The sequence below is a fragment of the Drosophila hydei genome, unplaced genomic scaffold, assembly GCF_003285905.1.
Source record: "Drosophila hydei strain 15085-1641.00,03,60 unplaced genomic scaffold, DhydRS2 tig00000426-arrow-arrow-pilon, whole genome shotgun sequence".
Lineage (NCBI taxonomy): Eukaryota > Metazoa > Arthropoda > Insecta > Diptera > Drosophilidae > Drosophila > Drosophila hydei.
In genome coordinates this window covers 123,306-140,147 of record NW_022045728.1, presented here as the reverse complement: position 1 = coordinate 140,147, position 16,842 = coordinate 123,306, and the positions used below count along the sequence as shown (strand labels likewise).

Genomic DNA, 16,842 nt, shown 5'->3' with positions numbered 1-16,842 from the left:
CAATCCCGCGACAATGCCAAGCCATATCGATGGCCGTTGCAGCCGCGCCCTGACTTGGGCCTCCATTGACAATGAAACGGGCAAATGGTCAACAAAATGACAAAAAAAAAAAAAAAAAAACAACAAGCAAGAGTCCAAGTGGGTTATTGTCAGCAGCGGCGCTAGCCTTAGCGTCACTGTTGAAATGTTGTTGTCGCTGCCATTGGCTGGGACTGCATTGATAAATACGACATTGACTGCACGGCGGGGCGGGCTTCTAGCTAAGGTTCCTCCCCGGAATTTGGGTTCATTTAGTTGGTTCAGTGCACAATGCACAGGCATTGAAAAAAAAAAAAAAAACTGATAACAATTCTAGGCCCAAGGCTGTAAAAAAAAGGCAAATGAAGCACTCAACGGCTGACAGCTGAATGAATGAAATTCGATTATTAGATTAGTGCATGTGCGTAACGTGGCTGCTGGAGTTGCCCCAGCTGCTGCCGCTCCACTTGCTCCCCCTACGCTTACTCTGATTAACCAACTAGCGCTCTGTTTGCCATTTTAACTGGGGTCAGCTGTGTGCGGCCCTACGTCTTGAGTGCCGACAACAACAATCCAAATGACGCACCTGGCTGTGCGGCAGGTAAGCAGGATTTGCCATTACCCATAAGATAAGTGCTGACTATGCCATTCTGTGTGTGTGTGTTGAAATGTGAGGGCTGCACAGTGTTTGAACGTGAACCGTCATGAATCTTGCAATCAGCCGCTATTGAATAAACAAGTGAATATAGTATATATAGGCCCAGGGTAAGAGCCACCTGCAATTTTCGGTGTCTATGCAAATAATGGTCTACCATTATGTTGACGTTTGCCCATTGCAGTTCCGCAAGTGATCAGCCTGGAGGGCAAGTGACTGCGATAAATGTGTGCTTAAATAGTTCGAAGGGCAGGCAATCAAATGATATTATCTATCATATAGCAGTACATTATAACTGTTATAAGTAAGATAATATAGTTATATATAATATAGTATATATAATATAGTTGACATATGCCATGTTATTTATACGCGTTAACTGCTTCTGTATGCCAAATTGTTTGACTTTCTCAGTTAAAAATTTCTCAGTCTCAAAATTTCACATCGATTTTAATCGATTTTATGGTCATATTAGGAGTTATCGATGATTTGCGAGCAGCTGCAGTTTGATCTATGGCTTAGCCGCCAAGGATGAGCAGACATATGCCAGGGTTAAGTCATCAGCTCTTATGCTTTCAGAGCTCGATGCCAGCAGGAGATGTTATCGGAATAGACAGCTTTACAATAGCATTTCGAATCTAATCTGGATTCTTACTAGAAACTTCGGCCTAAATTGAAGCCAACTTATATTTCGAAAATATTGCCATAAATGAAAACATGCTCAATTTTTAGCAATAATTTAAAAATTTTCTTAAAAATATTTGCTGAGATGATAGGGAACCCGATTGTGTTTTATTTCAAGAAGAATAAAACATTGTCGAGTAGAAAATAAATTGTAGAGCTATAGCTCGACTGATGTTGAAAATATTCCACGAGGAACGTGAAGCGGGCGCTAGTATGCCCGCGCCTTACGCATTTCCTATGAGATTCTTGAATACATTTTAAACCTTAAATATTTAAACCTTAAATATTTAATTTCTACTAAGAACACTAAAGTCGTTAAGCTCGAAGTTTCAAGAGTTTAAGGCAGGCCTAAGACACGTACTGGAGTTGGGCAATATATACTCCCTTTTCTTATACTCATGTATCGCTACTGGATGCTTGGTGATCCAGTGTAAACGTATAATTAATAAAACAGTTGGTTATATATCAATTGGCCCGATAATCGATGGCGCTAACATATTTGAAATTGTTTGTTGTGGCCATAGGAGCCAAAGGCAGCAGTGAAAATAAATCTTTTTGTGTATCCTGGCATTATTGTTATTGTTATTGTTATTGTTATTGTTATTGTTATTGCTATTGTTGCAGGTTGCAAGTTGTTAGTTGCAGGTGGCAGGCAGCAGGCAGTTGCTTGGCTGCGACTGCAATTGGAATTTCTTTAGCGCCTCGTGTGCCAAGGTCTCAGCACGGCACTCGAGCCGTGAAAGCGTAAAGCAATTGACGGCCTTCCGCATCCCAGAGACCTCGCCTCGCCGTGCCAATTGCAATTGCAATTGCAATTCCAATTGCAATGGGCCAGGCCAACAGGCGTGCCCCTAGTAGCAGCAGTAGACTTTTGCCGGTTAACGGTTAACGGCTACCGGCTGCGAGCACCCATTAGCCAACTGAGCGAAATAAACGTCAGGATTTAGACCACAAACAGAAGGACTGAGAACAGAGCCATTGCCACTGCCGCAGCTCTTGCATTTTAGTTACCGTTAGAGGACAGTCAGAGATAGAGATAGAGATAGAGATAGAGATAGAGATAGAGATAGAGATAGAGATAGAGATAGAGATAGAGATAGAGATAGAGATAGAGATAGAGATATAGATAGAGATAGAGATAGAGATAGAGATAGAGATAGAGATAGAGATAGAGATAGAGATAGAGATAGAGATAGAGATAGAGATAGAGATAGAGATAGAGATAGAGATAGAGATAGAGATAGAGATAGAGATAGAGATAGAGATAGAGATAGAGATAGAGATAGAGATAGAGATAGAGATAGAGATAGAGATAGAGATAGAGATAGAGATAGAGATAGAGATAGAGATAGAGATAGAGATAGAGATAGAGATAGAGATAGAGATAGAGATAGAGATAGAGATAGAGATAGAGATAGAGATAGAGATAGAGATAGAGATAGAGATAGAGATAGAGATAGAGATAGAGATAGAGATAGAGATAGAGATAGAGATAGAGATAGAGATAGAGATAGAGATAGAGATAGAGATAGAGATAGAGATAGAGATAGAGATAGAGATAGAGATAGAGATAGAGATAGAGATAGAGATTGTCCTTAAGTGAATCGCCTTTCTATGCGATTTTCACAATTGTGTTTTGCAACTGAATTCTTCTATTTCTCTCATACTTCCTTTTAATTTTTCTCTTCCAGAGAAGCGCATAGAGAGGCGCATACAGAGAACATGGAACTTCAACTTCAACTTCTTGGCCTTTCGTTTTTTCATAGGGATTTCCTATTTGAATATTTTCAGAAGTCCATCTGGAATTTATTGCAATTTCTCGGAATCTCGTCGGCTTTAATTGCTATTATTATTTTATTATGGGCGGCCAGGTAACGGTTGTAGGCAATGGTAAATAAATCACCATGAGCCACCCGAGAAGGAATGGCAGGCGCGTGTGTCCGTCCATGCGGCATCAACAGCTGGCACATTGCTCGGGGGTCGTGACAGGCCCCCAAAGGTCAGACATTTGAAATTGATACGCAATTGGAGCGGAGTCCGCAGGCAACTGCTGCAGACGCCCCCGCGTCACTCACCTTGACGATTTGGGCGCGTTTCTCGTCATCAATCAAGCTGTGCGCTACGCTGGGCGTGACCTGCGCCCCACCGAAGGGCAATGCCAGCGGCGGCCACTTCACGGACTCGTCAAGCGCTTGAGCCTCTTGGCCAACTCGCCCGATGACCGCCGACAGCTTCGGCTCCGGCACAATGGAGGACATCTCGTGTCGGATTTGCTCCATGCTGCGGCCATCGCCCGTCTCGATCGGCTCGCTGTTGCCGGTGGGCGTGGCGTTCAGCTGCTTGCCATAGACGTTCTTGGGATGATTGTTCACGTAGTTGAGCTCCTTGATATGGTTGTCGTTGGCACTGACGCTGTCGCTGGCCACCTTCTCGTTGAGCCGTATTATGTTCGACAAATTGATGTTGTTGATCAGCGTGACGCCCGTGATGGCCACCAGAATGATGACAAACACAATGCCACCGATCAGCAGCAGCGGCGTCGTCTTCGACGTCTTCGGGCACATCGCGGATTATTTGTTTTATTTTTTTTTGCTTTTTTTTAATTCGTATTTGGAATTTTCACAGCTTTCGCTTTCTCTTCTGTCGGCTATCGAATTGTTTTCACATGGTCCGGGCGCAGCTCTATTGATTTACTTTAACGATTCCTTAATTGGTCACAAGACTCTCGCCTTGCCTCGCACACACAGTCGCACTCGTGAGTGCGGGCAGCAGTTCAATGCGATGGGGCGACAGCAGTTGCAAATTCTCATAATTACGAGGCAAAAGCAATCAACATATTTAAATAGCAAATTAATTAAAAGTTTCGACAATTGCAGCAAAGATTTGGCCAGGTCAAGGCTGCCGCTCGACTTCGACTTCTGAGCTAAATAATTCGAAATGTCTCTTTATAAATTATTGTTACAATTTGCAATAGGGAAACGCAGCTCAAGTAACATTTTACAATCGGGTCACAGGTTAACGAGCGCTGATCAAATTTGATAGCCAGGCAAACAAGAAGTTTTCCATCGAGTTTCAATACTAGAGATTCTAACTAAGATGTGGAAATGGACGACTGCCTTAAGACGTTGTTGGTTTTTGTATTGAAACAAATTTTGCTTTTATTAAATATATTTTCTATATTTGAAAGTTGTTCTGCTGTCCAAAAACTTGTGCAACAGCTGCCCTGGACACACTCCCACACTTGCTCTCCTGCTATTCACCTATGACATCATTCAATCACTTGTATTCCCCACATAAACACTTTACTTCAGCTGCACTTGCTAAGGCACATCTGCTGGCCCAGCCTTCTAGCGAAGTCCACGTCAAATTGAAGTTCTGCTTATCGTGATATATACATATGCATGACACATGAGCAGTGCTTGGCTGTGCCCTGTGCCCAAATATAATCTAGTTCAGCCTAATCAAGTTTAAAATAAAATATTATCAACTGGCGATCGCCTTATCAATTGTCATTTAGTTAGGAAAGCGACATGACTTTCAACGGCTGCAGAAAGTAGGTGGAACATCGTATTTTAAATTGAACTGCATATATTTCTTAATTAGTGTATGAATAATTTATTAATCGTTAATCGTTGCCACGTGACAGCTGGCCAACATTGGCTGGCCATTAACGTTGAAGGACAGCGACGCGCCGTGACTGTCAAATAGTCATAATGGGCAGGAGGTGCACACCCCGCCCACTATAAAGGACTAATATCATTTGTATATAACACTCAGATGGAATATTGAAAAGAGGAAGAGAGAGGCAGGAGCTCGAACGCCATTTCTATTTCAATTGATGGCATTTTCTATTTCGTTTTTAATTATTGTTAAACATTATTTTGAAGCCTACAATGATGATGATGATGACATTTTGCGACTGTTTCCGGTTTTCTATGCGCACAAAATATAATATATATATATACGTATATATATATATATATATATATATATATATGTGTGTATAGTATTTTTGTATTCATGCATTCGCTGAGAGCAGCTCGCATCGCTGCAGTTTAATTCAAATAATCAATAGCTTAGAAGACATCGATTGACTATGCGCTTGTGTGCATAACATTTATATATATATATGCATATATATATAATATTTGATGTCACTCCATCATTCCGAGCATTCGATGCAATTGCCAATTGGCAGTTCGCGTTTGCAAAACGAAAATTACGGCAGACCTTGCGTATACGCAACGCTTTCATGGCGCACTGCAATTGAAGACGGGCTGCCATTAGCATTGGCAGACTTTAGAGTGGAACAAGCTTAGACTGTATGCAAAAACATTAAGCAGCCACAACTGTCTGGCCAGGCCGCAGCGAACACAAATGCGCTTCATTTATGCGGCAAGCAGGCGACAAATGTGAATCGGCAATCGGCAATCGGCAATCGCCGCCAATCGTTTTGCCTTAATTCAATTCACATCAATTCATATAAAATAAAAAAATTAAAGAAAAGTGGCACGCAGCGAGGCGAAGGCGGAGGCGGAGACGAAGCTGGAGGCGCAGGCGGAGTCGAAGGCGGGGCAACACGGAGGCTGTCTGCTTGAGATATTGTCAGTTTCTGTTTGCGCAAGCAGCTGAATTTCAAAGTGAATATGTTGTATGTATGTCAGATTTGTGTTGCTCTTCATGAGTATTTTTATGTCTTCGCATTTTTTCTCAACTCTCGAGAGATGCGTTTAAATATAAACACTGGCCGAGTTGCTGGCTAAATGCTCAAGGACATGACTATGCGGCAATTAAAAGAAAACAAGCAAGACTAGGCTATGAACTCGCTGAGTGACCGACTCACAGATGCCCTCTGTCACCTGTAACTAGCCGGACTATGCCAAGCATTAGCATGAAACTCGTAAACCCCTCTGCAGTGTGTGTGTGACAAAATAACGAAACGCAAATAAAATATAAACAAACTCACACACACACGTGCAACTTGCCCAGGAGGCTGTGCGTCAACGGCAAGTGCTTTGGGAATGCACAAGAAACGTGTCAAGCGGCCTATGTACTTTAAACTACCCAAACTACCTAAGGATGCCTGGCCTACACCCACTAGCGAGCAGCATGTCGACTAGCACCTTGGGGGCTCATGCAAGTTATGAGTTTGCTGCTGCTGCTGCTGTTGATTAGTTTGTGTTGTGCATCGTAAAAATGGTTGTGTATGAAATTTTATGCCACCTTGTTGAACTGTTGCGCACACACACACACAGAGAGACGCACACACATGCATATGTATATAAGCATACTTTCAACTTGGTATAAATACAATTCTGTTGTTGTTTGTATCACTGTGGTGTACAGCTGTTTTTAAGACAATTATCAATTGTTAAACAATCTACCACGAGATGCGCGTGTTTACATTTATTTTATATGGCGTATTTCTTATTATTGTTTCACATTTCGAGTGGTTCGTGTTCTTGTTGTTGCTGTTGTTGTTGTTGCGAGCAACGCGTGGCCATAGCTGAACGGACAACAGGCGAGTGCGGTAAGTGGAGCCAACTGCCCAACTGAGTGAAGACGACGGCAATGGGATTTGCAAATGAGAGGGCAGCGAAATAGCATAGAACGAAACGAAACAGAGTGAAACCAAATGAATTGAGCGTACAAAGCACAGAAAAGCGTGAGCGCGGAACGTTGTGGCATTAGATGAAACGCCCAAAACGTAGCAGCGGCAGCAAACGGCAAAACGAAACGTTTGCCCTTGTCGAAGCGCCATGGTATGGCATGGAATGCGGGTCGGGTCGAGTCGCGGTTGCGATGCGTAGGAAATGAGTAAAAGCTGCGTTAGCCTTGAGAAAGTTGAAACAAGCGACAAGCACAAAAGGATCGGCAAACTGATCCGTTTGGAGAGCAAGTCAAAGAGAGAGAGAGAGAGAGAGATTGAAGAGAAGAACATCAGCAAAGAAGATACGAAACAAATAAACTGAAATTCCATATGTATGCGTGTGTGTGCATTAATAAACGAAAGGCAATAACAACAAGCACAGCGAGCGCAACTTAAGGAGCAACTTGCACTGTGTGTGTGCTTTTTCTTTTTGTTGCTCCATTTACATTTTAATTATGTCTAATTTATGGCGAGCGGCAAAGTGCGACTTAAAAGGCAACAGCAAATGTGCCGTCAAGTATACGCAGCGTGTGTGCCTGCGAAACGCCATGTGGCCACGTTTAGTGAATGAAGTGAACCTGAACAGTGTTGAAGGGTTATGCCCTGCAATTTTCCAACTAGCTCAACTTTAACTTTTTCTCAGCTGCACCCTTAACTGGGCCCAACATATCCTCTTGCTAAATGCTTTACATTACATCCAATTAAAATACTTGAGTAATTGCCGAGATTAAAACATAAAACGTAATGTAATAAAACCTTGCATATTAAATTTTTAATTAAGTTTTGGACTTTTCAAACAAACTGGCATACATTGAAATATATTGAATAAATGTTTAAGTGTTTGAGGCCAATTGAATCAATTATTTCAAATTATAATAGAGTTTTCGACTAAAACTTATTTGATTAAAATATTTGTGTTGTAAAGGCTAACAAGTGGTAAAGGTCATATATTTTAAAATATCTCTCGTATATAAATAAAGTAAAATATAAATTCACAATTTGTTGTCACGGCACAAGAGCACAACATGCATGCACCTTAAAAGCAACCAATTAAGCCCTTGTTGCCGGAATGCTAACATAAAATATTGTTGCTATATCCATTGAAATTTCTGAATTCCGGGTATTTGGGGCTTATGCAACTGCGTGGGGACACCAAGCTGTATGTGCTTGACAAGGACAAGTCTTGTTTGTCTCCATTTCTATAGAAAGAGCAAGCTATTTGATATGTGAAATATGTATTTAAGTAGCTTTACTTGCAGACCTGATATTTAATACGTAAGCAGGTATTCCTGCACTGGAGTGACGAGAGCATAAATTTAATTGACACTTTTAGAGCTAAGATTACTGAGCAGATCGAATCACTCTGTTGAGCTGCCCTACATATACAGCTATAGTTTATATATAAGTCAAATCCAATCTGTATCGTTCTTACAATGATATTTGCTTCTCCAGAGACACACAGACGAGCTCGGCTAGTTTTCCTGCTCATAAGCTTGCACTGCCTATTAATATCTAATGCCTTGAACACAAAATAAGCCAGCAAAGCTCATAAGAGCCATTTAAATAAAATAAATAATAATAATAAAAAAAGTTTTTGCAATTGTTTCTTAGTGCTTGCTTCCAGCTTCCACTCGTGTTGACAGGAAAATCACATCATTTACATGCCGTCAGTGTCTGACTCCTAGCCAAAGCCTTTCGCAAAAAAAAAATAAAATAAAAAAATAAAAATAAAGCAAAGCAAAAAAAAAAGAGGAGCTTTCTGGCATCATTTTCATATTTATTCTCATTTTTTGGTTTTTATTTATTTTGTGTCATTGTACACGAACGCAGGACGCTGGCATAAAGGATGCCAACAGTTGTTATTGCGGGCGTTTCGCTGCCAAAAATAAGCCTCGGCACGTTAAGTAAGTAAGTAAGTAAGTACGAAAGATTCTTGCACTTGTCACTTGCTTTGCGCGTCGGTGCCTTTCAGCTGACAGCATGCGAAGACATGACAAAGGCAAACACGGCACAAAGTAAGACAATAAACAACCATAACAATGGTAACAGCAACAACAGCAACATCGACAAGAACTGTAGGCTGCTTCCCCAGATAATATGCGAATCGTTATTGTTGTTGTTGCTGCTGCTGCTGCTGCCTAACATATTGCGTCGCTGTGGGGTGTGCGGCGGCCAGTCTAACCCAAAGAGAACACTGTTATTTGTATACACACATATATAAATAGGTTTTATTTTTATTCTGTTGCTGCCCCTTAAATGGCCCATAAAGGCAGGGTATAATATAACCGCGCATAGTCACGCTTAGGCCAATTATCAATTCGATAAGCACCTGAGCGCGATACAGCTATCAGCAGTGATCGATAAGCGGTTGTAAATTAAGTTCAATTTTAATGGAAAAACTTTTTGCAACAGAATTCGGTAACCAAGAGTCAGACCAGCGCCCGCAAAGTTTCCAAATCAGAATCTGCACATCAAAATATTCAAAGCTAACCTTTAGCTTGTGCTAAGTGTAGGCGGCTGCCTGATTGACTGCATTTCATTACAGCCTGAGTCTGTTGGCCCGTGTAGTCTTTAGAGTAGTCCATAAATAGTGCGCACAATGTAATTTCTCATGAATCTACTCAAAGACGCAGCTCATTTTCTCAGTCCCAGCGGTCCGCGTAAAAGTTTTCACCAGTTGACTAACCGTCAAAAGCATCAGCTTTCAAATACACTAATGGGGTTGACAGCCAGTTATCAAGTTGGCTAAAAGACCTGTCATCTAAGGGGATGCTCTCAGACAACTCTTGCTACAGGGTATAAGCTGGGCGTCTATGCTCGACGAATGAATTTCTAAATTTGTTGCTGCTGCTGCTTTTTCCTCTCCCTCTTGAGCTGTGTCTCAGCTTTTTAATAAAAAAGGTAACGATGACAAAAGCAACACGACAACGACAACAACAACAACAATATAGACAACAACAAGTGTTTCTTTAGCACAGTGCGAGGAGGCCTAAGGAGAGTAGAACAAAACGCTGAACTGAACGAAGGCTGCAGTGTTAGATATTTGGGGGCGTAGCGCGACTAACGATAACAAAAATGCGTGAAGAAACCAAAAAAAAACACATATAAGGTGAGTGAATGGGGGTGGGAGGCTGCGGTTGCTATAGCGAGCCAGTTGCCGTAACTATGGCAAAGCCTTTTCGCATCCTTTTGGCTTTGTGCGGCGCTGCCGCAAACAAAGGCGAAAAGAAATAAAAACAGTTAATTAGCTGACGACGTCAGCGATTATGAAAAGGAAATGGCAATTTGTTGCTTCTGACGCATTGCGGGGCGCATTTCAAGGATGATGCGGGGAGAGAGGGAGGAGGCGGTAGGGAGGAGAGAGGCAGATGGAAGGAGAGAGGCGGGATGATGGAGAAGAGAGGAGAGCTGGGGCATGAGCGAGGAGGGAGGAGAAAGGAGAGAGAAACGAGAAGAGAAAAGAAAGAAGAAAGAAGAGAGAAGAGAGAAGAAAGAAGATAAGAGATAAGAGAGAAGGAAGAAGAGAGAAGAAATGTGAAAGGAGAGAGAAGAGCGAAGAACGAAGCAATAAGACACATGACAGAAGCGAGGAGAGAAGTGAGAGTAGAGAAGGGAAAAGAGAGAGGAGGTAGAAAGGTGGCAGCAGAAAAGAGAAACGGGAGAAGACAAAAGGTATGAGAGAGGAAATCGGATAGAGAAAAGAGAAGAAGTGAGAGAGCAGAGGAGGAAAGAGAGAGAAAAGAAGACAGGAAAAAGGAAAAGAGAAAGTAGAGAGGGGGCAGTGGGTGAGGAACGCAGTGGGAGGCATGAGGAGCGATGCATGGAAAGGAAGAATGAAGGAAACACATTGGCAGCCAGCTATGAGGGAAGTTCTAAGCAGTTTGTACCTAGTGAGTCAGATATATGTGAAGATATTAGATATATGTATATATAGACACATATATACATATATTTACTAATCAAACTAAGTGAATTGACCTGTATCTGTAGAAGCTAGATAAGAACAGGCACTTTAAAGTGATACAAGATATATAATGCGTCTTAGCCAAGTTGTTGCATTGCGCTTCTGGCAGTTGCATAAAGTCATAAGTGGCAATTTAATAAATACGCTTAGCCTTGAATCAGGTATTCGAATTTAACTGTCAGACTCATAGGAAACGACATCACTTATTATAGCTGACAGCACTTCAAGTGTCAATGAAACGAAACCACGAGTGAAACTTTTCACGGAAAACTTTTTGAAATGCATTTTCTTACGCACGAGTAAGAGGTTGTTATTGATCGGACGTCATATAAAAATAGACAATTGACAAATAGCTCAAATGTAATATTTATAGATGTTTTCTAGCGAATTGAATAGTTATTAAATGAAGTCCATAAGCCTATGGAGCTATTCAGTTAGAGTTGAGAAAGTGCTTTGGTGAGGCTAAGTTTTTTAATGATTTAGTTGACGTGTTGCCAATCCAATATGGCCCATGCATATCAGTAAGATAAGCTGGAGATAAGCTATGGCTCAGAGTTCTGGTGCGATAAAAGTAAATTGCAATTAAATACTGTGAAACAGGGCGTAGCCGTGTCGCGTGTGGTGTGCGTGAGTGTGTGGATGGCGCGCTGCTCGACTGCAGTTCAATTAACTATGGCAGGCGCTGGGGAAATGCTGTGACACGTTCATGCCATGCTGGCCACGCCCATCAATGCCGAAGTTCGCCAATAAGCAAATGAAATAATAAACTTGCGCTTTGCCTCTAAGCTTAACGTGGCGTATACGCAATATTGCCAAGGGCAACCCAGTCAACATATTAAGAAAAAGCGGCACGTGGCGGCATCTTTAAGTGATTTCTTTGGCTCGCGAATAAATTTCTACATTTTATGTAGTCACCCCTCAAGAACAACAGAAACAGGAGCAGGAGCAGCAGCAGCAGCAGCAGCAACAGCAGCAACTGCCTTACCACGCATGTGTTGAAAATATTTATGAATATTTAAATTTTCTACATTATGCTCCTCATTGATAACGTGCAACATGCAGCACAGTGGCTGCAGCATGTTGCTGCAAGCTGCGGCCAACCAAGGCGCCAGCTGAATACCATTTATCAGCCACCTCAGATGACTATTACTATGCATATCAACCTAGTTTTTGCATGTATATGGAAACAACTAGAATACATAATTAAAAATATATATAAATATATATAAATATATTTATAAATATATATATTTATAAATATATATATATATATATATATATATATATATATACATATATATATATATACATATATATATATATATATATATAAATATAAAATAAAAAAATATATATAATAAAAAATATATATATCATTATATTTGTTGTCTTTGTTTTTTGTATTCATATTTTCTTTTTAGGTGTATTTTAATACAATATTTTATATATAAATATCAAAATAAAAATTTAGATAATTTAAAAAAATCAAAAACATGTAAACATATTTTATTCTAATTTTTATATATATTTTTTTTTTATTTATATTTTATTTTTAATATTTAAAAATAAAATAAAAAATAAATAAAATAAAAATCTATTGCTTTTTATTATATTTTTAAACATTTTTGGCTTTTAGATTTACAAATTATTTTTATATTATATTTCAGATATAAATATAAAAATAAAAAATAAATTATTTTTATAAATTCTTTTACTTTTATATATATTTTAAATTCTTTGTATATTTATTTTTTTTTATTTTTATTTATTTATTTATTTATATGTTTATAAAATCTTTAAAAAATCTGACCGCTTCACATTTTATATTTTCATTATATTTCAGAGTATTTTTTTGACAGATTTTTCATTTTATTATAAATAAAAATAATTAGGAATATATTTATGTATATATTTATATATATATCCCAGGAGTTTGAAATTGCAATCATGAAACTTAATTTGCCAAAGTAAACGCGACTAAAATAGTTCGATTCTCATTACAATTATTTCTTTATTAATTAATTTGAAATTCGCTGAGAACGTAAAAATATTTAAAGAATAAAAAAAGTATTTAAAACAAATATAATTTTGACTAGCAAAGAAATACTTTTAGTTTTATGCCTGGGCAAAAGAGCATTTGCTTCAATTAAGATTTTTAATTATTTTATTTTATTTTAGTATAAATGAATTATTTCATAATTAGTTTTTAAAGCAAGTTAATTAAAAAAAATGTACACTTATAGTCCCTGCGGACCACTGTAAAAGCCAAAAAGCTTCAGTCTCTCGTTGCCACGGCCAACTTCTCTACCAGCAGCATGCAAGTCTCTGCCTCTTTCCCTTTCTCTCTCTCTCTTTCTCTCTCTCTGTGTGTGTGTGTGTCTTCTGCAACGCATTACACACACATTAAATTTATGGCTTGGGCAGAAAACTCTTTACAACAAAAAGCACTAAACATTATGCCCACTCCACGTTGCCATTTGGCCAACGCTCCAATGCCACGCCCTTCGCCCACAATGCCGCTGTCTGCATGTGTGTGTGTGCGTGTGTGTTTGGTATGAGATATATAGCAAATGCAGTTGGCTGGCTATTTGGAACATTGAAGCAGCCGCTTAGCCCAGAATAAAGAGCAAAAGGCGATTTCATAAAAATCTACTCAAGTGCCGAGCACAGAAGAGCAAAGGAAGGAGTTAAGTGATCGCCCTATATGGGAGGGAGTATGTTTGATGTGCTGTGGGATCCGGCATTGGGCTATGGCTATCGGGTAAGCCAGGCCATGTAAATCAGTTATTATGCGATAAACTCATTTAGAAGCGAGCAAAGCCGACACATGGGCGGCGGGAGGCTGGCGAGGCGTGGCATAGCATCCACTTTATTAGCCTCATTAAACGCACAGTCCTCGAACTGTGAAAAAGTTGGCAAGCGAGCAGAGCTCTCGAATGAAATTGTGCTCATGATTGCGATTATGGTTATGACTGCCGAGAATTATTGCCCGAGCCAGGATTCTTAACAGATGACGGGGCCAAGCGTTTGGTTGAATTGGGCAGGCTGAGTTGGGTTGGCTTTGGGCGGGTTGTGCTGTGTTGGCTTTGGGAAGGGGCGTTTGGTGTGTATTGGTTAAAGTTTTTCACAAGCTTCGTTAGACGCAACCAGGGCAGCAACCAAATCTAATTACCAAGCCGGGCTGAAAGCCAAGGAAGTCGGTGCCCACAGCAATGGCCATGCAATTAGAGCAGCCATACAAAAATCATAGCATCTACTCTCATCCAAGGTCTACTTGGACTACTCCGCCCCTCCCCCACCCAGAGCAATCATAGCGCAGATAAGTGACGAGCGTTTCAGCGAGCCTCTGCTAATTGCCTCGCTTATTGATGCAATCCGGTGTAGCAACTGAAGCGTTCTGATTTCGTATTTCGTATTTCGCATTCGCTAATTGAAATTGCAAACGAACGTATGCGATATAAATGCCTCTGCATGCTGTATAAACAGATAGCTACGGGCATATTCGCAGCTCTATCTGCAGGGCTAAATTAACAAATTTAGCGAACTGCGATCTAGGTCGAAAGCCCAGCATATGCATAGCTCTCGACTCCATCAATTATATACAATTATGTGTTCATAATCATTGTATAAATTGTACAATCGAGCGTTATTGATATACGCCTACCAGGTAGATATACGATGTGCTCCAACTAGAACTGTGAGTTTCGACTGTGTTGAGTTAGCATATTCATATAATACTTAACACCTGCAGCCACACCTATATATACAAAAATGTATATTAAGCCCAAAGTCAAGTTTAAGTTTTTATTTTCACTATAAAAGAAAGTTCTTATAATGGACAACTGCTGGACTAGCAGCTGTGTGACCAGCTAGAAATTATATATATTTTTATTAAATATATATAATATTAAAAAATGTGCACAATAAAATATAGTTATAGTTGCAAAGGATTTAAAGCCTTTGGGCAGCTGTAGCTAAAGCTGAAATATGCAATTTGAATTTGGTTGGTTTAATGTTTATCCGCGCTGACTCTTTAACCTGACAAGACTTTAGGCAGCAAAACATATATTTGATATGTCTAAAACGAAAGAGTTTGATTAAAACAGAAGCTGATATCTTCTAGCCTGGTCGAAAAATCCAACAATAAAGAAAAACCTGCTTACGACCTCTTCAAGCAGTCTTAAAAGAAAAGTAATAATACAAACAATTAAAGTTGACAATAACAACGCAGATCAACAGAGTTCAGGTTTTATAGTTGTTTGACAATCATTTCTCTATAGAGTTCATTTAAGGCTCTTCTCCGTCTTTGAGGTGTCGCTCATATTTGCTCTTAGAGCACTTAACACTTCTAATCTCTGCCTTTGTCTGTCTGTCTGCTGCTCTATTTAAATAGATAGATCAATAAATAATATTCTTATTATATTAAGTAAATTAAATTGCGACAGGCTTGTAGTCAGAGCTGCCGAAAATTAGGTTTTCAAGATATTCGAACTTCAAGATTTCAAAAATTGTTGTCTTAACATCAGGAGATAATTTTCCCGATTTTATTTAAATATATTTCTACATAGATATAAGCTTCTACAAAACTTGGTTAAGCTTTATAAAAAATAGATACAAGAAATTCCTGCAGTATTGAATAAGGAACGGATCAGTTGAACAGCAAATGCTATAGACGATTTCTATGGGCTAAGCAACTCGTCATTTCAGCTTTGAAAGTAGAGTCAGCCCATGGCTAATGAGCTCATAAGATATTCATGAAACGCGTGGCCTGATTTAATTAAGTTTATAGCAATTGAGTTAAGAATGCAGCGCTCACTCGAGTGGCACTGCTTAAGTTGTGTTTGAACGACTATCGGCTATCGATTAAATTGCCATTCACATGTGAATGCGACATTATTTTTGGAACGCTCATAATTTGCGTGCGGCTACCGACGGAACTGGCCCCGCATGCTATGGGTCTATATGTGGTCACACACACACAAAGATATATATATATATATATATATATATATATATATATGCTGTCCCGCATTATCATTTGAATCATCATTATCATCTGCTTTATTATCATCTTTACATTTATTTATTATTGTGGCTGGATGCTGTTGCTGCTGCTGCTTCTGTTGTTGTTGTTGTTGCGTGGCGGCGTGTAAAACCAATTTTTCATTTTGTGCCCGGCGAGCCATAAACTTTTGCGTATTATTTTTTATGCGCTGTCATAAATAAAAAAAAATATGTTTTGTTCTATGCAGAATCTATTCGAGGGCAGCGCCAGTGGCAGGGGGCGGGTGCAGCCCATTAAATCGTGCTAATATACGATTTAAAATAAATTGCCAACAGAAAATAGATTTCACGCCCAGCGATTTTCTGCTTTTGCCGCTGCAGATCTGTCTTTAAAACGCTGACAGCATACGCTGCGTATACGTAATTTGCACTCTGACATTTGCACCCTTATGCGCTGTATAATGTCTTTTATGCTGGCATCAAACTCAAAGTCAAAGTTAATTTATGAGTCTCCGTGAGACGAGAGATGGGTGCGCAGAATGCGGACAGCAGCAAAGAGGTCTCCGCCTCCCCTCTTCCTCTTCCTGTGCCTCTCTACTCTGTACAGGGGTGGGACAGGTTGTTCGGTAAATTCAATAAACTTATGAAGTTACCGCGCATCAAATGCGCTCGTTTTACTGACGATGAATCCTGTCAGCGTCCAATGAGTCAGGGACAGCATCACAGGATGCTCACATGCCTGGCGCACTCACAATCTGTGCGGCTACCTGTTGCTACCTTTGCCAGTTGAAATTACGTTAAGCTTTTATCTCATTAAGACCGCTAATGCGCGTCATAAAGTTAAAAGCCATGCACTAACAATAAAAA

The 16,842-nt window shown here is 39.8% G+C and overlaps 1 protein-coding gene across 7 annotated transcripts in view; it reads right to left on the bottom strand.

Moving 5' to 3' along the window:
* Positions 1-16,842, bottom strand: part of LOC111593076 (mannosyl-oligosaccharide alpha-1,2-mannosidase IA) — a 63,503-nt gene that overhangs the window by 8,077 nt on the left and 38,584 nt on the right. Inside the window, exons 1-2 of one of the 7 annotated variants that reach the window (XM_023305660.2) lie at positions 6,649-6,911; positions 3,433-4,050 (exon numbers count right to left, since the gene is read on the bottom strand). The exons of 4 other annotated variants lie outside the window; for them this stretch is intronic. In XM_023305660.2, coding sequence (XP_023161428.1) covers positions 3,433-3,921 — 489 coding nt within the window. In that variant the 5' untranslated portion in view covers positions 3,922-4,050; positions 6,649-6,911. Of the gene's footprint in view, positions 1-3,432; positions 4,109-6,648; positions 6,912-16,842 lie in introns of those variants that run through there. 2 more of the 7 variants (XM_023305663.2, XM_023305661.2) reach the window with 2 other exon arrangements.